At 51.4% G+C, this 19,959-nt stretch overlaps 2 protein-coding genes across 2 annotated transcripts in view; one reads left to right on the top strand and one right to left on the bottom strand.

Moving 5' to 3' along the window:
- The window catches only part of C12H6orf132 (chromosome 12 C6orf132 homolog), a 33,011-nt gene extending 30,835 nt beyond the window's left edge, over positions 1 to 2,176 (top strand). Inside the window, exon 5 of the mRNA XM_038554056.1 lies at positions 316 to 2,176. Coding sequence (XP_038409984.1) covers positions 316 to 433 — 118 coding nt within the window. The 3' untranslated portion in view covers positions 434 to 2,176. The remainder of the gene's footprint in view (positions 1 to 315) is intronic.
- Positions 2,177 to 13,827: 11,651 nt separating this feature from the next.
- Positions 13,828 to 19,959, bottom strand: part of TAF8 (TATA-box binding protein associated factor 8) — a 31,544-nt gene continuing 25,412 nt past the window's right edge. Inside the window, exon 8 of the mRNA XM_038554054.1 lies at positions 13,828 to 14,280. Within this exon, the coding sequence (XP_038409982.1) occupies positions 14,257 to 14,280 (24 nt within the window). The 3' untranslated portion in view covers positions 13,828 to 14,256. The remainder of the gene's footprint in view (positions 14,281 to 19,959) is intronic.

The raw sequence follows: 19,959 nt of genomic DNA, 5'->3' as shown, positions 1-19,959 counted from the left end.
TGTGGTGTCTGCAGGGGGATCTGAATGGTCCTTGCGAATGGGGATTTCCCATCCATCCAGAGAAGGATCCAGAGCAGCAGGGTATTAGGCCCTATTCTGTGGCCAGCCAAGCCCAGACGGGAGGAGGAGCCCTGGGTCTGCTGAAACAATACTGGTTGACTGGGGTCCCACCCTGTCCACACCGGCTTGCTGGGCAGATACCACAGTGCTCCGCCCGTATCTTTTCCACTTGTGCCCTGAGGGAGATGGGAGGGCTATTGGTGAACTGGCTGCAAATATTAACCTCACCTCTCTCCTGCTTCTGCCCCATCCCAGGTCTCCCCACGGCACCCCCCACTACGGAAGCCCCATTAACACGTTCACCGTGAGGCCTGGGACCCGCCATCCCATCTCCTACGTGTACTCTGGGAACCACCGGAAACCCCCATCCTGAGCCCAGGGTGGTGTTCTCAGCTCTACTCCGAGGGGGTCAGATCTGGGCACTCGTTTTTTTTTTTTTTTTTTGTGGGGGTGGGAGGGAGGAGGCAGGTGTTAGGCACCCTGACTTAAACATGGAGGAGTCTTTGTTACCCAAATACAGGCAGATGATGAGTGAGAAACAGTGGAAAGGTCAAGAGTGGGCTTCTGTTTCCCAAAGCGCTGGTGTGGCTGTGGACTGTCTGCACGTTGGGATGGGCCTGGGAAGGTGGGAGGAACTTTTAAGGGCCTGGAGCCTGAGTTTTCCCTACCTGGGACTGTTAACTTTAGCAAGACTTACTTAGAGCAGTTTTCTAAGCGTGGCCCACGGGCAAGTTCTAGAAGCAAGGGGCAGGGCTCTAACTGAATGGGAATCCATCTCCATGACTGTGATTGTTGGTCTGGTGCCCCCAGAGGGCTGAGGCCCAGCTCCATCTGGGTAGAGGTGCAGGGCACTATAGATTGATCTCTTTAGCCAGCCCGCCATTTGCCACCCCAAGAGGTGATTCCTGGAGTCCCTAGCATAGAAGCCATATTGAGATGGGATTAGGAATGTTCACATACAACATGTGGAGAAGGTACTGGGACAGCGTTCTTTGCATTGGCCAAGGGTGAGGTTGGGGGGCTGGGGGACTCATTGGCTCTGGCCCTGATTCTTAGCTACCTTAGCTGCCAGGAAGCCTAGGGAAAGAAGACTTGGCCAGTGTGGGATTGGAAGACAGAGGATAAAGCCTTGTTTTCCTTCTCAGATCCAAGCAGCCATGATTTTGGGGATTGGGTGCAACGAGCCAGAGGGTGTGGGGGCTTGATACCAAAGGTCTAACATAGCCAGAACCCATTTGGGATTTGGTGGTGGCATCAAACCCAACCACCCTTCCCAATCCCAACACTACAGGTCCCCAGTATTATTGAGGCTTTAAAATGCATAGTAGGGATGTTTGAAGGCAGAGAGAGCTGGTGGAGATGGGCACTGAGATCCAAGGGGTGTTTGCTGCAATGGGGAGTGCGTTTTGGGAAGTCTAGAGTGGGAGGACTGGGCTTGTTCAGATCAGGGGAGACCAATCAGTAGGATGACCATTTGTCCTTTGCCCAGGCAGTGTGGGTTCATGCCTGTTTTCCAGTGACTTAGACCCCCATCCACTTTCAAAAGAAGCCCTAGTTTGGATGATATATGTTCCCCACACATACCAGGAGACAATAGTCCTCTATCTGTCTTCCCTGTCTTCGGGCTTTGATGGGCCTAATTCCTGGGACCAGGCTGAGGCAGGCTGCCTCGGTAAGGAGGAAGGGCAGGGAGGGGCCCACCTGAGGAGCAGGGTGGTAGGAGCAGCCAGGAAGCAGTGCCTTTTGGGGGCAAGATGTTGAACCTTTATGACTCGAGGTAACCAGCCACACACCGTACCAGGTTGTGGGGACAGCAGGTGAGCCATTTCAGGGAAGGAGAGTGCTAAGTACCCTGATGGGGCAGGATCTGGTTACCTGTGTTCAAGAAGCGAACTCCACCCCAACACTAGCACTGGCCCTATGTATATGTATGTATTTTCCCTGTACAATGTTTTATAAAAGAGTTCGCTAATTTATCTGCTATATAAGGTTCAAGAGGAGTGGGGTGTGGACTCCCAGCTGTATATAGCTCTGGAGGGAGGGGAAGGACTGGCTGTCACTTGGCTTGGAAAATAAACAGGCCAGTTTGGACTGGCCTCAGCTCTGTGGCTGTGGATTGATGACTCGGAGCTCCTTTGGGGTGAATGAGAGGTTGGAAGAGCTCGGCTGGGGAAGGCTGAGCACAGGGTGGTGGCTAAACCCGTGAGCCACTTTGCTGGACCCACACTTCCACTTCTGACCCTTAGGTTCTCTCGGTCTTTAAGTCCTTCAAGGGGAAAAAGCAGAGCTAAAGTCAGGTGATAGCAAACTGTGTCCTTAAGCGAGTCTCTTTGACTCTCTGAACCTCAGTTTCTTCTTCTGTATAGTGGGCATGAAAATAATCCCTCCCTAATAAGGCTGCTGTGAAGATCAGAGGCAGGCATGTGGTCATTAACAAGTATTTGAAAAAAACAAACAAACAAACAAACAAGTATTTGAGGGATGACTGGTGGTAGGCTGTGTGTTAATATGGACATACATGACTCCTGCTCATGGCAAGTCTAGTGGAGGAGAGAGGGGAGAAAAAGAACACTCAGAAAAAGAACATGCGTTATAGTAAGTGATGGGAAGGAAAGAAACAGGGAGCGTGAGAATTACTGGAGGGTGGGGGAGAGGAGAGGATTATTTGAACCAGATGGTCAGAGAAGGCCTGTTGAAGTGGCAACATTTATGCCAGTTCCATCAAAGCATCCAGCCAGTGGCTGTTCAGTAGTTGCTCAATAAATTGCATTTTTGGCTTATGACTACCTTAAGTTACATGGGGCCTTTCACAGGTTTCCGTAAAGCTTTGACATGGTATCTTTAACTTTTCCAGAAGAGGAATCTGAGAAGCAGAGAGGTCATCTCAAGACAGTGTCAAGGAGACAGTTTTATTTCCTCCTCTGAGTCTTCTAAGGGGCAGGGAAGGGGAGGGAGACCAGGAGGATGACTCACTTATTCAGCAGCTTGTGCTTCCAGGAGGGGCCTCCTGGGCCTTCCCTAGCCTGGGGCTTCACACTTCTCCCCTCCCCTTATCCTGGTAACGCAGAGGACAGGCTCCTGACTCCCAGTAGGACACGGGGCTCTGCCTCTTGACTACTCACCCCTTCCTGATCTCCCTAACTTTTTCCTCCCCTCATCTGACATGGAAGGAGCCGTAGGGAGCAGTGGAGGGTGGGAGGCCGGGGTCCCACCTGAGCAAGTGCCTCTGACAAGCTGTGCAATCATGGGTCTCCAGTAACTCATCTGAAATGTGACAGGGACAGACTTGTGCTGTGTGTGGGTCTTACACTTGTAGGGTCCCAGACCTCTTTAAAAAGCTGCTGATGGGGGAGAGAAAAAAATAAATAGATAAATAAAATTTAAAAACTACTGAGAGCTACACATCCTCACCCCAGAGAGATGCCCCCTACATGCATTTTTACACATTATTTCAGGCAGTCTATAAATTCCCTCCAAATAGGGCTCCATGGACTTCACGTTGAAAATTCTCAATGCGGGGCATCTGGGTGGCTCAGTATTTGAGCATCTGCCTTCAGCTCAGGTCAGGATCTTGGGATCGAGTCCCGTATCAGGCTTCCAGAAGCTTCCAGAAGCCTGCTTCTCCCTCTGCCTATGTTTCTGCCTCTCTGTGTGTGTCTTTCATGAATAAGTAAATAAAATATAAAAAAAAGAAAAGAAAAGGAAGAAGAAAATTCTCGATGCGACATTGGTCATGGAAACCAGCAACACTTGACCTTGACAGTTTGGAAAGCTCACTGGTTCTCTGTTTATTCACGACAATCCTCCGAAACCAGGTGGCCTAATTCCATTTTGTTGGTGGGAAGCTTAAAGTTCTAGGAAGAAAAGTGAGTTGCTCAGAATAGCCCACCTGCCTCCAAACTGCAAACCTCATTACAACTGCCTCCCTTCTAGCTGTATCCACTCACCCATTCTTCCCAAACTTTATATCTTTCTAGCAGAGCATGGGTTGGGGGCCTAAGGGGGGGGGTGTGTGTGTGCAGGTACTCTGGTGCCAGAAAAGTTTAATTGGCTTGGGTGGCATGTGTTCCTGGATCAGGCTGGCTACACCTTGGTTTCTGGAATCTCCCAGCGGCTCCCTGGGTGTGGCTCAAGCCCCAGTGGCCAGAACGCCACCTCTCCTGTGAGGCCAGGCCGGGTCCAAAGCAGCAGCGAGGCAGCGCCCAGGGCAGGCTGTGCTGGAAGCCTGGGGCCTGCAGTCAGCGGTACGTGAAAGCCCTATCCTCCTCGATGGAGCATAGCTGTTACATAGGGGAGAGGCTTCTCTCGCTCCCAGTGAGCCTTGCACTCCCTTCTGTGGGAAGTGAAGGATGGCAGTGACTTGGGACAGCCGGTGTGGGAGGGAGGCTACCTCAGTGCCGAGCAGTCAGGCAGGCCTGCCCTAGCCTGCTCATCCCACCTGCCTACCCGCAGCAGCCCATGGCCTCCTTCATTGCCACTCAAAGGCAATGCTGGCGTCCCATGATTAGCTGTCCAGGTCAGGTGGCCACTGACACCAGGCAGAGAACCTGGGCCTCCTCCCTCCGAAGCCGCAGGGATGGCCATCTGCTGTAGATCTGGTGTTGGGGCCTCTGGGGATACTTTTAGCAGGAAGGTGAGAGAAGGTGAAGTTCTGGGAGAAGGGTAGGGACTAAGACAATGCATTCTGAATGCTCACTCATTTACGTGAATTATCCTGTGCTCCCCTGCCAATTTCTGGGGACCTAGAAGCTTCGTCTGGCACGGAGAAGCCACTCCTTTCCCTCCTGGAGAACCGTTCTCTGAGCTTCTACAGAACGTGTTCTTACGGGCTTCTGTCTTCTAGGCTGGCTCCCTTCTTCCACCCAGGTGTTTCAGCACCTGGACCTTGGCTTCCAGTCTCCTTCTCTATAGTTTCTTCTTTGGAAAACTGAACCCCTCTGCACCAGAGGTCCATGTTTCTAATGTGGAAGTGCCCCCTGAACATTCCCAGGTGGATGCCTGGCCAGCTACTCAAGTTGGACCTCTCCAAAAGGAACTCTTTTTCCCTTACTTCCTTTTTACAGTTTTGAGACTGGAGCACCCAGGCCCATGGTTGTGCCATCCCTAAATACTGCTACCTGCCTCGCTGCTTCAAGGCCCAGCTGAACTCAGAGCTCCTGCAGGAAGCCCTCCCCAGGCCCCTGCTGCTCAGAAACGCCTCCCTCCACGCCTCTGCACCGACTTCCCTTGCCCGGCTCTTCCTCACCCTGCAGGCTCTGCTCAGACAACTCTCACCCCCTCAGTCACATTGGTTCCTGCTAAAGGCTCCTGGGGTCCCCCAGACATCTCTCACCCCCTCAGTTACATTCGTTCCTGCTAAAGGCTCCTGGGGTCCCCTGGCCCCCTCACATCGGTATTACTTGTTCCACATCTCCCTCCCCCTGCAGCTGATAAGTTCCACAAGGCAAGGAATACTGGTCTTATTCATTATCCTAGTATCTCCAGCATCTGGTGCTGCTCCTGGCACTAGCAGCGGCCCTAAATGTGTGTTTGTTGAATGAATACAAGTTAGTATTTATTTTTTATTTTTTTTAAGTTTTATTTATTTATGATAGTCACACAGAGAGAGAGAGAGAGAGAGGCAGAGACATAGGCAGAGGGAGAAGCAGGCTCCTGCACCGGGAGCCCGACGTGGGATTTGATCCCGGGTCTCCAGGATCGCGCCCTGGGCCAAAGGCAGGCGCTAAACCGCTGCGCCACCCAGGGATCCCACAAGTTAGTATTTAATTAAACACTGTCAAGCACTATTTAGGTTCCTCGAGAGCAAAAATCATGTCTCCCATGGACTAGTGATGACACAACTGTCTTATTTCTAAGATGTGTGTAACCTGACCCAATGCTGAGGTTCTCGGGTGGCACAAAATCATGGTTTTTAGAGATGGAGTCTCTTGGGTTTCATTCCGAAGGTGTCAGGGTGCATTGGAGTGGCTCCTGCCTGGTGAGGTAAGACACGCCACCCTCTAAGTGGAGACAGGAAGGCCAGGAGGTGGCTACCAGGTGAGGCTGTTCCTGTCCTTACAAAGGGCCAGCATGCGGGGTGGCAGGCAGCCCTCCTATCAGGTCAGGGCCCCTGTGCCCTGCGAGTGAGCCAGCCTCCTAGAGCTGCCAGCTCCAACCATCCAGAAGGCTCTCGCTCTGTCTACTCTTCCGACATCCTTTAGTCTCCAGCAATGTTGTCTGGAGCCACAGCCTATCCCACCTATGGAACGGGGATCGAGGAGAAAGGTTCTGCCCAACGTGGGCTGGAGAATGAGAAGGAACAGCACCCGTTCTCCAGCCCTCCCCCCTGGAGAGTCCTCCCTCAGGAGGGAAGCCTTACAGTGGTCAGACTTGCTCCTTCAACAGCCTGCGTGGGGTCTTCAGGGCCCAGGAGAGATCGAAGCGCAGAGAACACAGACGCACCAGACTCACTGTCTCAGTCTCTTCCACGTCAGTGTTAGGATCACGACCCCTAGCACTCCTCTCAGAAGCTGGCCACAGCCAGCACCCTTTGCCAGATGCTCCCTCTGCCTTCTTGAAAATTAAATTTCTGGGCAGCCCGGGTGGCTCAGCGATTTAGCGCCGCCTTCAGCCCAGGATGTGATCCTGGAGACCCGGGATCGAGTTCCACGTCCGGCTCCCTGCATGGAGTCTGCTTCTCTCTCTGCCTCTGTGTTTGTGTGTGTGTGTGTGTGTGTCTAATAAATAAATAAAAATTTTAAAGAAAAGAAAATTGAATTTCTTCAGTCTTGTCTTCCACAGACTGAGCCTCCAGATTGCTTTTACCTTTCCTCATTGCAGAGGTGTATCTCCTGCTATCCTGTTGTTCTCTAGTTTATTTTCTGAGCCACTACAAACAGGGTTTGGTAGGCTCCTGTGTGTGTTCTTTCTCTCTTCTGTTCTCTCTGTGATCTTTCCATGTTTTGGCTCAAAACTTTTCAGCATTTGTTCCAAATACTTAAGGTGAGCACAAAGCCTCATCAATTCCATTCAATACTGCTGGGGGGATGCTGCTCAGTACAAGCCAAAGAACCAAGCAAAAGGATCACGATCCAGTTCAGGAGACATGCATGTGCGCGCGCGCGCACACACACACACAGCTGGAATAAAAAGCAGGAAAATACAAAGTTCTCCCACCCAGGAGAGCTGGGTAGCCAACAGAGCAGGTGGCCACATGGGACACTATGGGTGGCCCCTCTTGTGGCCTATGACCAGTCATCAAAGCTGTCCCCAGCTCAGTGACTCCAGTGGGAGCACGTGCATAAGTGGAGCAGAGGAAGGAGGGCTGCCGTCTGTTTGTTTTCCCTTCAGTGTATCCGACACTTAAACCCGTGGTGAGGAGTACTTGCTATCACTGACTCAAACACACTCACTGCTGCTATCTTTTGGTGACTTTTCTGGGCCCTTGAAAGCTGCCCTTGACATTCACTCTAACCTGATTTCTCCAGGGAGAGTGGAGGGGAGGGAGGAGCAGACATCCAGGTAGTTGGCCCTGGTGTCCAGCTCTGCTTTCCTTGCCGGTGGGTGTAGTAGCCCTGAATCCCTGTGTGATCCTTATGTGTGCACAGACACAGGCCGGCTGTCACCAGCAGGTGGCACTCTGCTCACAGGCGACCTCAAGCCTGGCAGGTGTACCGAGTCCAGATTCAGATTCAACTGAGATTGACGTGGCTCCTTCCAGGATCCAGGCTCAGAGCCAAGTACTGTCTGGTACACCAGTCGCTCTCAAACTTGAGCGTGCATCAGTAGCACTGAAGGACTTGTCAAAACACTGTTCCCAGAGCTCTTGACTCAGTGGATTTGGGATGGGGCCTGAGAATTCACATTTCCAGCAAGTTCCCCAATGGGGCTGCTAGTCATGATGGCCCAGGGACCATGCCTTGAGAACTGCCATGTGTTATCCCATTTAATCCTGTCTCCTCACTCGGGGTAGGCAGTACCATTCCCAACACACCAAAGAAGAATCGCAAGTACTACAGGCCAGGTGACCTTGCCGCTGTCTCCTGCTGGGGCAGGTGGCCACGCCTCTCTGGATTCTGTGTGCCCCTCTCCCTCCAGGAGGGCAATAAGAGAGAGAGCTGGCTAGGGATACACAGGTACTAGGAGAGGGCCATGGGGCACTGTGGGGCTGGGAGCAATTCCTCCGAAGTCCGGGGTGTTTTAAAAGTACTTTAGCTTTGGACGCCTGTGGGGCTCAGTGGTTGAGCGTCTGCCTTTGGCTCAGGTCATGATCCCGGGGTCCCAGGATCGAGACCCACATGGGGTTCCTCGCAGGGAGCCTGCTTCTCCCTCTGCCTGTGTCTCTGCCTCTCTCTGTGTGTCTCTCATGAATAAATAAAATCTTAAAAAAATAAAAATAAAAACATTTTATTTCTACTTAAATCTAATCTCACAATACTGGCCAACAGGCGCTCTCGGCCCTGCCCCCTTCCCCTTTCAGAACTGAAGTTCCGCTCAGCTGAGTCCTTCCCTGGGGACTGTCCTCTCCACCATAAAGCCACCTTTGCTCTCTGGGGGCAGCCCACATTCACCGATGGGGCATCCCAGGCCCCAGCTCAGGACAACTCTGAAGGGCCAGCTTAGCTGCAGGGCTTCTGATGGCCTGGTGCAGCAGCCTCAGGCAGCCCAGCCCCTTCCTCTGCCCCACCCCTCCCCCACTGGCTGTGCATCCTGAAGGCACTCCCCGGAGAAACTCCCTGCACACAGAATCTCCGTTTCCCAGGGAACCTGGCCTGCGAGGACTCCTTCCGTACTGTTCTAAGCATTTACACTATTATGTCATGGGATCCTCCCAACAGCCTCAGGAGGTAGGTACTTTGCTATCCTCAGTTTATGGATGAGAAACAGGAACAGAAAGGCAAAGTAACTTGCCCAATGTCACAGAGCTAGCAAGTGGCATTGCCAGGATTAGACTCCCAAGTGTTACATAACACTGTCTTCCAGAACATTTCTGTAATCTAGCCTCTGGGAAATCAAACAAAGGGAATGGCTGAAGACACATTCTGATGTGACAGGGAAAAAAAATCTCTGTTGCCCCCAATCCTTTTCACTAGCCTCTTGCTGATGCCTGAACATGCACAGACTTGGTGCTTAATTTTAGCTCAGCTGTTTTCATCTGGGAGGAGTTTTGTTCCCCAGGGGACATTCGGCAATGTCTGGACACTTTTGGTTGTCAGACCTTGGGGTATCCTACAGACATTTAGTAGATGGAAGTCAGGGATGCTACCCAAGTCTTACAACACAGAGGGAAGCCTCCCCCACCCCCAGTCCAGCCCAAAATGTCAGACTGAGAAACCCTGCAATCTACGTTAAAATCTGGTCTCCTAGAAGTCCCAGCATGATGGCTACTTGAGAGTAGGCTCTGGTGAAGGTGGCCAGAGGTACTTGATTGAGCGTGATGTTTGGAGAGGGTTTGGAGGGCAAATGTCCTACTTTGCAATCCTTGAAGAACCAGTACTATCCCCATTTGACAGATAAGGAAACTGGAGAATCAAGAGGGTATATGAGTAGTGAGAAGACAGGGACCTGAGTGCCCTGGAGACTCGCCCTTTCCCTCCCATGAGGGCCCCCCATGATCCACTCGTTCTTCACCTCTGACCTTTCTTCTGCCACTTTGCCCCTTATCTGTCCATGCTGGTCACACTGTACTCCTTAACATGCTAAGGCCACTCCTGCCCCAGAGCCTTTGCACTTTCTGTCACCTTCCCTTGGGATGTGGGGATGTGCCCTTGCTCCATAACCCAGACCCTGGCCACAATCAGCAATCCAGGGGTGCCGGGAGGAAACTGGGGATAATGCTGGTATAAGCGTGAGTGTCACACGTATCATCTCTAATATCACACCTCTCTCTCCCTCCCCCTTCTCTCTCAGTAACACCTTTGAGGTATCAGCCCACTTTGCAGGTGAGAAAAGTGAGAAGCACGTGATTCAGTCACTTGCAGCTAGTTGAGCAGAGGGGCCCAGGACTGACCGAAGACCTGCCGGTCTCAAAGCCAGTCACCATTCCACCCCATCACAGCGCACTGCATTTAGAGATGGGAAGGAGGGTAAGACTCTGAGGGCAGTGAAAAGCAAACCTGGAAAAATTAACCAGAAAAGCCAAAGGTACAGAAGGTGGCGTTTTTTAGGCCACCGTCTGTGTGACAGTGACGAGAGAACATATATACCTGTGTGCTTATATATCCATAGAGGAGCTCTGAAGGGACACACAGGAGACAGGGATTGGTGGTGATTTCTGGAGTGGGGGATGGGGTGGAGGAAGAAACAGCATGAAGAGGAAGGCTTAGTTTTTACTGTGCATCTTTTTCTACCTTTTGAATTTTGTACTATGTCCATTTATCATTTAATATAAACATTTAAATAGTACCTGGCACATGTTAAATATTGTAGAAGTATATGTTGGGGCACCTGGGTGGCACAGTGGGTTAAGTATCAGACTCTTGGTTTCGGTTCAAGTCGTGATCTCAGGGACGTGATCTTAGGGTCATAAGATCACACCCCACATCGGGCTCCATGCTCAGTGTGGAGTCTACTTAAGACTTAAAACTCTCTCTCGGGATCCCTGGGTGGCGCAGCGGTTTAGCGCCTGCCTTTGGCCCAGGGTGCGATCCTGGAGACCCGGGATCGAATCCCACGTCGGGCTCCCGGCATGGAGCCTGCTTCTCCCTCTGCCTATGTCTCTGCCTCTCTCTCTCTCTCTCTCTCTCTCTCTCTGTGACTATCATAAATAAATAAAAATAAATAAAAAAAAAACTCTCTCTCCCTCGGCCTCTCTCTCTCTCTCTCAAATAAATAGATATTTTTTTAAAAGGAACTATATGCTGTTGCCATTATTATTTAAAAATCATATAAAATTATTTCGAGGTAGAGAGAACTTGGAAGGGAAGGGAGAGTAGAGCTGGGGTTGATGGGGTGGGAGGGGTCCAGGTGGATGAGTTGGAGATGGCCCTGCCCTGCAAGGAGAGCTACTGGGGACAGCGTTCCTGAGTCCTTCTGAGAGCTCAGGAAGGATGCAGGCCTCTCTCATACAAGCTGGGACATACTCCCTGACAAGATCCCAGAGTTCCCAGAACATTCCATGAAGCCAGAAGAAGACTTCAGGGGAGATCTTGAGACCCAGTTCATTTGGGCCTCTGATAAAATGAACTAAGTACTTCAGAGGACAAGGCAGGACTAGCCTAGGGCTCCTTGAGGACGGGGTCCATGTCCTCTGGGTTGGCTGAAAGACTCTCCAGAGCGCAGCAGCTGGCCCTGTCACCTGGGGCCTCAAGAGAGGGACCAGGCCCAGGTACCGCTATCTCTGACAAGCTTGTGGGGACGGCATCCCACACCAGCAAGTGTTGGAAGGAGTACAAAACTTGGGCTTCCTTACATGTATGTCTTATTTAACCTTTTTGTTTTCCTGGAGACTGGCCAACTTGGGAGCACCTGGGAGCCTAGAATGTCTAATCATTCTCCAGAATGTACCTGGCCCAGAAACATGGGGGAAGGGAGAAGGAACACTGCTTTGCTAATCCTATTTGAATTTTCCGGGGATGATGGTCAAGGAAAAGGATAGCTCCTGGCATTGGAGAGAAATAATGCATATGGGGGCTGCCACTAGGATGATTTATATGGAATACACCCCTCTCTGAGAATGCCAAGTTTCACTCTGCTCCTGGGCATGCACGCCAGGACAATTGAATTGAAATGACTGGCATGTGCCCACAGTTGCTCAGGGACAGTGGAGAAAGCTGTGTTCCAGAGAACATTTGGGGTCCCTCCTCAGCAGGGATGCTGTGCTGGGAACACTGTATTTCAAAATCCACCACGGAAAAATTTACCTCAGTCATAACAGAAATGCAAACTAAAGCTATTCTAAAACACCATTTTTCACTTAGGTTGGCAAAAGATTAAAACTTTGATCACAAATTGTTTTGACAAGGGTGTAGGGAAACAGGCTCTTTTTCCCCAGAGGGAGGCTAAAATGATACCACCCCAATGGAGGGCATTTGGCAATAGCAATCAAAATGTGAAATATATATTGTGGGCTGAGAATTCCACTCCTAGGAAGCTGGCTTACAGATATCCAAGCAAAATGACATCATGTCATTGCATCATTGTTGGAAATATCCTCAGTTTCTCTAAATAAATGATAATAAATTAGAATAAGACACACAATGGAACACTCTGCAGTCATAAAAACAAATAAGGATGCTCTTTATGAACCAGTATGGAATGAATTCTAAGAGATATTAATGGGGAAAGAAACAAATGCAGGAAAATGGATGTAGTAGGCTAACACCTGTGTAAAAAAGGGAAAAACGCATGTCTGCGTTTGCTTGATGCGCACAGTGCTCGCTTGGAAAATGCCTCAGGCACTGGTATCACAGGATGCATGTCGGGAGGGGGCCTTGCCTCCTGCAGCTGCCTCTACTCCCTGTGAGGGCTCTTGTCCCCTTCGGGCCCCACTCAGCCAAGAAATGGCCCAACTGGTGACTCTGGAGGTGGCAGGCAGTGGCCAGGAGGAAGCAGGGCTTGAAGTCCATTTAGCCATTCAATAGTTTGGGGACCTCACACACTTTTTTAAACCTTTGAGCCTCTGTGTCCTCTTCTGTTAAGCAGCATGAAGCAGCGAGAATGATAGCACTATGAATGAGATGAGCCGTGTGTCCACGGGGGTGATAATGGTACCACCTCATCAGGCCACTGGGAGATGCACACAGGAAATCTATGTGAAGTGCTTAGTGTGGTGTCTGGTGTAGAGCAGGTGCTCTGCCAATGGATTTGTTCCAAAATACATCTTGGTTTCTCACTGGCCCCCTGACCCTTACAGCAACAAAACAGAAACTCCCTGGTGAGGCCAATGAGGATTTTAGGGTCCAACTTTAATCTTCGTTTCCATGGGCAGCCCCGTGTCCCCCTCACCTACTGTGGTCTCTGTTCTCTTTGCCTAGAATGTCCCTTCTGGGGCACCTGGGTGGCTCAGTCGGTTAAGCATCTGCCTTTGGCTCAGGTCCTGATCTTGAGATCAAGCCCCACATCCAGCTCAGTGGGGAGTTCGCTTCTCCCTCTGCCCTTCCCTCCTGCTCATGATCTCTCTCAAAAAACAAATAAAATATTAAAAAAAAAAAAGTCCCGTCTGTCCTTTGCTTGACTTGGTCACCTTCAAGGGCCAGCTCACACGTCACCATCCCTGAGATGCTCTTCCTAAAGTCTCAGCCCAGAAGGAGTTTGTGATTGTCTGAGGTGCCCCTCTGAGGGGCACCATCACTCCACATGGTGCTCAAGTCCCCAGTTCCCGCTGATACCCACCCACACGCTTGCTTGCCACGATACAATGAACAGGAAAAGACTCTCCACTCACTCAGGCCAAACCACGGCAAGGTACCATTTTCTACCTCTCAGGCTGGTGAGCCTCCGACAAGTTTCGAGACACAGGAGGTGGAAGTGTACTCAGCAGACACTGGGGTGAGAGTGTAAATCATTGCCACGACTAGTGAGACATCTGGGGACACTGGTCCACGGTTAGTGGGCACGCATGGCAAAGTGACATGTGCACAAGTGTGTTTGCTGCCTCCATGCGTGGTCATAGAAGCCTGGAAACTACCTACATGTCCATAGCCCAGGAGCTGGCTGAGTAAGTTAGTGGTAGGGCCACACTATGGAACACCATGCAGCCAAGGAACAGAAGGAAGCAACTTTTTATTACTTACGTAGAACCATTGCCAAATGGCACACTGAGAAGAGGGGAGAAAGCACGGATAGTTTATATGGTATCTACTACTATGTAAAAAGAGGAGAGAGTATATATAAGCACTTGCCTTCGAAACACAGACTATTTCTGGAAGAGCATGTAAGATAATATTGCTACTATCATACCGGTATCATACCCGGTAGACGAGACCCAGGAGTCTGGGAAACACGGAAAGAAGGAGCTGCTTAGTCACCACTTTCATCTTTCTCCATTTTTGAAATTACTTATACTGTGGACAAATATTATCTATTCAAAATTAAATAAGATAACTTTTTAGTAAAGAAGGAAAAGCTGGTAATAAAATGGAGATGAGGATCAGCCGCTCGCTCCAAGAGAAGTACCTTGAATGTGTTCCAGAAGCGACATGTCCATGGGAAATCTTTACCCTCGGGCCGGCTGCCCCCACTTGCACCTGGACACTGGGCTGCCTCACATGCAGAGAATTAAAAACATGTCTCAGTATGAGCCTGAGTAAAACAGAAGAATGATAGACCCACCATCAGTGGCTGAGGAAAATTCCTAAGTGGATGCACCACAAAGATCTAAAGAAATCAAATTAGAATTGGGGACCTCAGGCAGCCCGGGTGGCTCAGCAGTTTAGAGCTGCCTTCAGCTCAGGGCATGATCCTGGAGACCCAGGATCGAGTCCCACATCTGGCTCCCTGCGCGGAGCCTGCTTCTCCCTCTGCCTGTGTCTCTGCCTCTCTCTCTGTATCTCTCATGAATAAATAAATAAAATCTCAAAAAAAAGAATTGGGGACCCCAGGGCTCTTTCATGCCGGCGGATAACTGCTAAGGCTCAGGTCGCTCCTGTTACAGCCAGGGCACAGGTACTACTTAGGGCCTTTGAGGCTCCTGACCCCGACTACCGAAAAGCCTCGCTGATCATCAGGAACTCGCCTGGTTGAATGAGCTGGAGCCGAGCCCCTTCTGATCCCAGACCCCCCCAGTTCAAATGGCCCCTTTCTTGGGGCAATACTGGTGTAGAGCTGGAAGATATGTTCCCAAACCCAACCTGCCTAGCTGGGGTGCAACCTGAGGACCAATGCCACGGAAGGGACCTCTGCCAGATTTACGAGGGAGAAGGCTGGTTACAGTTGACACCACACTGGCCTCCAAAGATGTTCCAGGAGAGTCACAGGAGCCTCGGGGGCCGTGCAGGGGTAGGTGGGGGCCTTGGGGATGGTGGGCACCTGAGCACCAGAGTCCTCTGAGGCTGGGTCACCTGACCTCCCACCTTCTTTCAGGCCACCCCAGCTCTCCCCAGTCCCTTACCTCTTCCAGAAGCTTCACTCGCCAAACCCACCCCATTCAGGCCAGTCTTCAGTCCTCAAGTCCAACCCTCTCCTGACACTTGCTCCTCTGTCTAGGTACGTGGTGTTACACAGGTTCTTGTGTTTATTTGTCTCCCTGGCTACGAGGGATCGCCTGGGGGGAAGGGAGTTACTGCATGTTGCTTTCTTCTCTCTTCCCAGCAGGGAGAGGCCCAGAGGCCCGGCTGGTGCTCTCGGAGCCAGAACTAACATTCTCTCCAGTTTGGGGGGTGCCAGTTGTCCTGGTTGGTTCACGTTTGCTCAATGTCAGACTTCATGAAACTAACTGCAGACAAGTAGTCTCCTGCCCCTCTAGCCGAGACACCACCCAGTGGCCAGAAAGATCCCTGACACTCCCTTGTTACTCACCTCTAAGTAACACCCAAAGCGCTTTACTCAGGCCCGGAAGGCTTTGTGAAGTGTGGCCCCCTGCTCCTCCCTGACCCCTCTCCTGTCTTCCCCAGGCACACAGTGGTTGCTTTTCCGTCTTCCTGCAATGCTTTTCCACTCCGCTGGCCTCGTCGATGCATTCAGGACCCTGCTCAAAGACAGCTTTCCTTCCCTATGCTTTTTAAAATAGCAACCCCTTTGGGGCACTGTGGGTGGCTCAGTCGGTTAAGCGTTTGCCTTCAGTTCAGGTCATGATCTCAGGGTTTTGGGATGGAGCCCTGTGTCTGGCTCTGTGCTCAGGAGGGAGTCTGCTTCTCCCTCTCCCCTCTTGGGCCCTCTCTCCTTCCCCACCCTAACCCTCCCCCTGCTCATGCTCTCTCTCAAATAAATGAATACAATCTTAAAAAAATAAAACAAAATAAAATAGCAACCCCTGTGGCACCTGGCCCCTCTCATCTGCACCTCCAGATCCAATCACTCCCACCCGCACCCGGTGCTGTGCCCTGGGAGGCTCACCCTCTGGCTTCCAGCTTCCACTCAGCAGAGCACAAGCAGGAGCAGGAGCCTGAGGTCTGGGTATTAATTCCCCTGCTGGCTCCTTCCTGCTGTGTGGCTGGGCACCTCAGTGATGGAGGCCTCAGCTCTTGGCAGAAGGCACCCACACAGGCCTCTCTCTCCAGGTTCTGGTAATCCCTCCCTCCCTCCCTGTTGCTCCCTCAGGCAGCATACCACCCTCGCATGCTCCTATCCCCTACAGCACTGTTGGAGGTAATCCCTTTATTAAATTTTCCTTAAATTACCCAAAGCAGGGGCACCAGGGTGGCTTAGTCATTTATGCCTCTGACCCTTTGGTTTTGACTCAGGTCATGATCTCGTGGGTCATGAGATCGAGCCCCATGGTGGGCTCTGAGCTCAGCATAGAGTCTGCTTGAGATTCTTTTTTTTTTTTTTTTTAATTTATTCATGAGAGACAGAGAGAGAGGCAGAGATACAGGCGGAGGGAGAACCAGGCTCCATGCAGGGAGCCCGACACGGGACTCGATCCTGGACTCCAGGATCACCGCTTGGGCTGAAGGCAGGCGCTAAACCATTGAGCCACCCAGAGATCCCCCCTACTTGAGATTCTTTCTCTTCCTCTGCTTCTGCCCCTACCCCCCAGGCATGTGTGTCCCCCCCCTTATCTCTCTCAAATAAATAAATAAATCTTTAAATTATGCAAAGCAGCCTATCACTTTCCTTTCAGGACCCCGCTCGACCACCCAACATTCTGGGTCATTGTTTGTGAGCTGTCTCTCCCACAGCTGGACCATAAGGTCAAAGAAGGCAATGACTTTACTATACTCTGTGCTGTGTCCCAACATCTGGCTCAGCGCCTGCACGTTGTACTCAGTTAACATTTGTTGAATGACTGGATGAGGAAAGGAAGGATCAGTATAATGTGGAGAGGAGATATAGAGGCTGGAAGGACAGACAAGATTTCGGGAGGTTGTGCACAAAAGAAGAGCCTAGGATGGGGATGCCTGGGTGGCTCAGTGGTTGGGTGCCTGCCTTCTGCTCAGGGTGTGATCCTGGGGTCCCGGGATCGAGTCCCACATCCAGCTCCCCACGGGGAGTCTGCTTCTCCCTCTGCCTGTGTCTCTGCCTCTCTCTCTCTGTGTCTCCCATGAATAAATAAAATCTTAAAAAAAAAAAAAAAAGAAGGCAGCCCAGGATGCAGCAGTGACGAGAATAGCCTCCTCCTCATGGCAAAATGTCCCTGTTGCCATCATCTTCACATTTCTCCACAACCTCTGATGCTTTCTTGGTTTGGTTTTCTTCCCACTGGAATTGCACCCCCCGGGGAGCAGGGGCCATGTCCGTCTTGGCCACTGTGCTACCCTGGAGGCCTGGTGTAACGCTTGGCATACACGGGGGTGCTACATCCACATTCACTGAATAAATGAGAGAATGGCGTCATCCAAAGGGAACCGTGAAGTGGCAGAGGACCCAGGAAGCCAGGTCAGGCAGGTCCCGGCAGGTTCAGGCAGGTTTGGCTTGGGGTAAGGAGCAGTAGTGAAGAACTATGGGGCGCCTGGTGGGGAGGGAAAGGGCTTGTAGGATGATGGGACAGCAGGGAGCTGCAGCATCAGGCTTGCAGGGGGAAGGGGGGTTAGAATTCAGTGACCGACCAGAGGCAGGGGAAGGACGGAGACCCCGCAGCGATTAGCCTGCTTGGAGTAGGGGTGGGGTGGGGAGGAGGCTGGGAGGATGAGGCCTGCCACCGTGGCCCAACGCAAGTGCTCCAGGGCCAGCCGCACTGGCCTCTTTCGTTCATTCTTTCTTCCTTCCTTCCTTTCTTTTCCATTTTTTAAGATTTTATTTATTTATGAGAGACACAGAGAGAGGCAGAGACACAGGCAGAGGGAGAAGCAGGCTCCATGAAGGTAGCCTGATGTGGGACTCAAACCCAGGACCCCAGGATCATGCCCTGAGCCGAAGGCAGATCCTCATTTGCCAAGCCACCCAGGTGCCCCTCTTGGCCTGTTTCTAACTCCCTTCTAAAGTGGGAAAGCTGGGGAGCAGACACAGTTTGGGAGGACAGAGTCAGACCTGATCTGTGTTGCATTGCTAGTATAGCCAGACAGCTCAGTGGAGAGCAAGCTAGAGAGAGACAGACGCTGAGGACTCCCGGGGAGGTACTGGCCGCAAGTGGAGGAGCAGATGAGCCTACTTCTTAAACAAGCAGAGCAGTGTTTGAGACCATCCTTAGCTGGGTGGGTCAGGGGGAGGAGCCAGCAAAGACAAGGGAAGCCAAGAAGTAGGATAGCAAGGAAAGGAGAGCAATGTAAAAGCCAAGGACTGACTCTGAAGGAAGGGGCAGCCAACAAAGTCACACATGGGAGGCAAAGGCTGGGTTGGATTCCACTGAGGGCCCCATCCTAGAGGAGCACCTGCCTGTTGGCCTCTGGCCCTGGCTGGGAGAGCCAGGGGTGCCAAGTTGGGTGGCTTCCGTGTTCAGGTAGGGTTTGCTGCCTGTCCCACCAAGGCATTCCTGGGCACATGCCCTCAACCTCATTTGTGGCAGACTGCCAGTTGTCCTCCAAATCCATTCTCTTGGTCTTTCCATGGTGACATAGCTGCCAAATTTTACCTAGACACTCAGCGAAACCCACATTTCCTCACTTCCCTTGCAGTTTGGTGGAGCCATTGGCTGGGATGGGGCAGCTCCTGGGGCTTGAGATCTCCTTTACATATGCCTCCCCTCTCCTCCTTCCCCTGGGCTGGAATGCGGACCCAGTGGATAGGGTGGCAGTCACCTGCCATCACATGGATGTGAGCAGCGGGTGAGGCGATGAAGGAGCCATGTCATAAGGCACTTGACACCATCAGGCCACCAAGCCAGCCTAGACCACCTACTCAGACTTTCATAGAAGGCATATGTTTCTGTCTTAAACCCCTATGTTTTGGGGACTTTGGGGGACTCTACAGCCAACTCCTATTGGAACAGACCATTTAATCCAGTAGAAATACCACCTTAGATCAACCCAAAAGTTGTTCCAGCCCATTATTACCAGGGCTTCCACAGGATAGTGAAAGGGGCCACAGGCATTTCCCCCGACAAGATCCCCACTCTCCTCGTACCAGGAAATCCTTAGTCTCCTTTATGATCTGCTACAGAATCATATTTCGAAATCCTTCACAAATAATTTTGTCCCTATCTATTTCATCAAGGAATGGACAAGAACTGTGACTAGCAGCCTCAGTCTACCTCCCCATCACCCTCTCTGTGTCACTGGTTCTATTTCTAACCCCTTTTCCTCCCATCCACAGGCCAATGACAGCGTGGGTGTGTTATAGGAATCACTTTGCACACAGTAGCACACAGTGCATTTGAGGAAGGAACAGAGGCAAGTATGGTTGTGAAGCAACACAAAAGGTAAAAAGCACGAGCTCGGAGGGAGAATGCTGGGTGCAGACTACAGCTCCAGGACTCAGCGGGCCATGTGGACTACAGTAAGCCATTGAGCTCCCTGGGCCTCCTCGTTCTCAACTGGAAACGGGGAGGGGGCAGTAAGAAAATCTACTATTGAGATAACTGTGAGGAGTAAATGAGTCAATACATGTAAAACAGTGATTGACAAGGGTTATCAATTAGTATTAGTTTTGTTTTTTAAGATTTTATCTATTTATTCACTAGAGACACAGAGAGAGGCAGAGGCAGAGGCACAGGCAGAGGGAGAAGCAGGCTCCATGCAGGAAGCCCAATGTGGGACTTGATCCGGGTCTCCAGGATCACACCCCAGGCTGCAGGCGGCGCCAAACCACTGTGCCACCGGGGCTGCCCTTTTCTGTTGCTTTAAAAATTACATACAAAACTAATACTGGGGCACCTGGGTGGCTCACTGGTTGAGCATCTGTCTTTGGCTCAGGTCATGATCCCGGGTCCTGAGATCAAGTCCCACA

Source organism: Canis lupus, chromosome 12 (assembly GCF_011100685.1).
Source record: "Canis lupus familiaris isolate Mischka breed German Shepherd chromosome 12, alternate assembly UU_Cfam_GSD_1.0, whole genome shotgun sequence".
Classification (NCBI taxonomy): Eukaryota; Metazoa; Chordata; class Mammalia; order Carnivora; family Canidae; genus Canis; species Canis lupus.
This window is presented reverse-complemented; position numbering and strand designations above follow the sequence as displayed.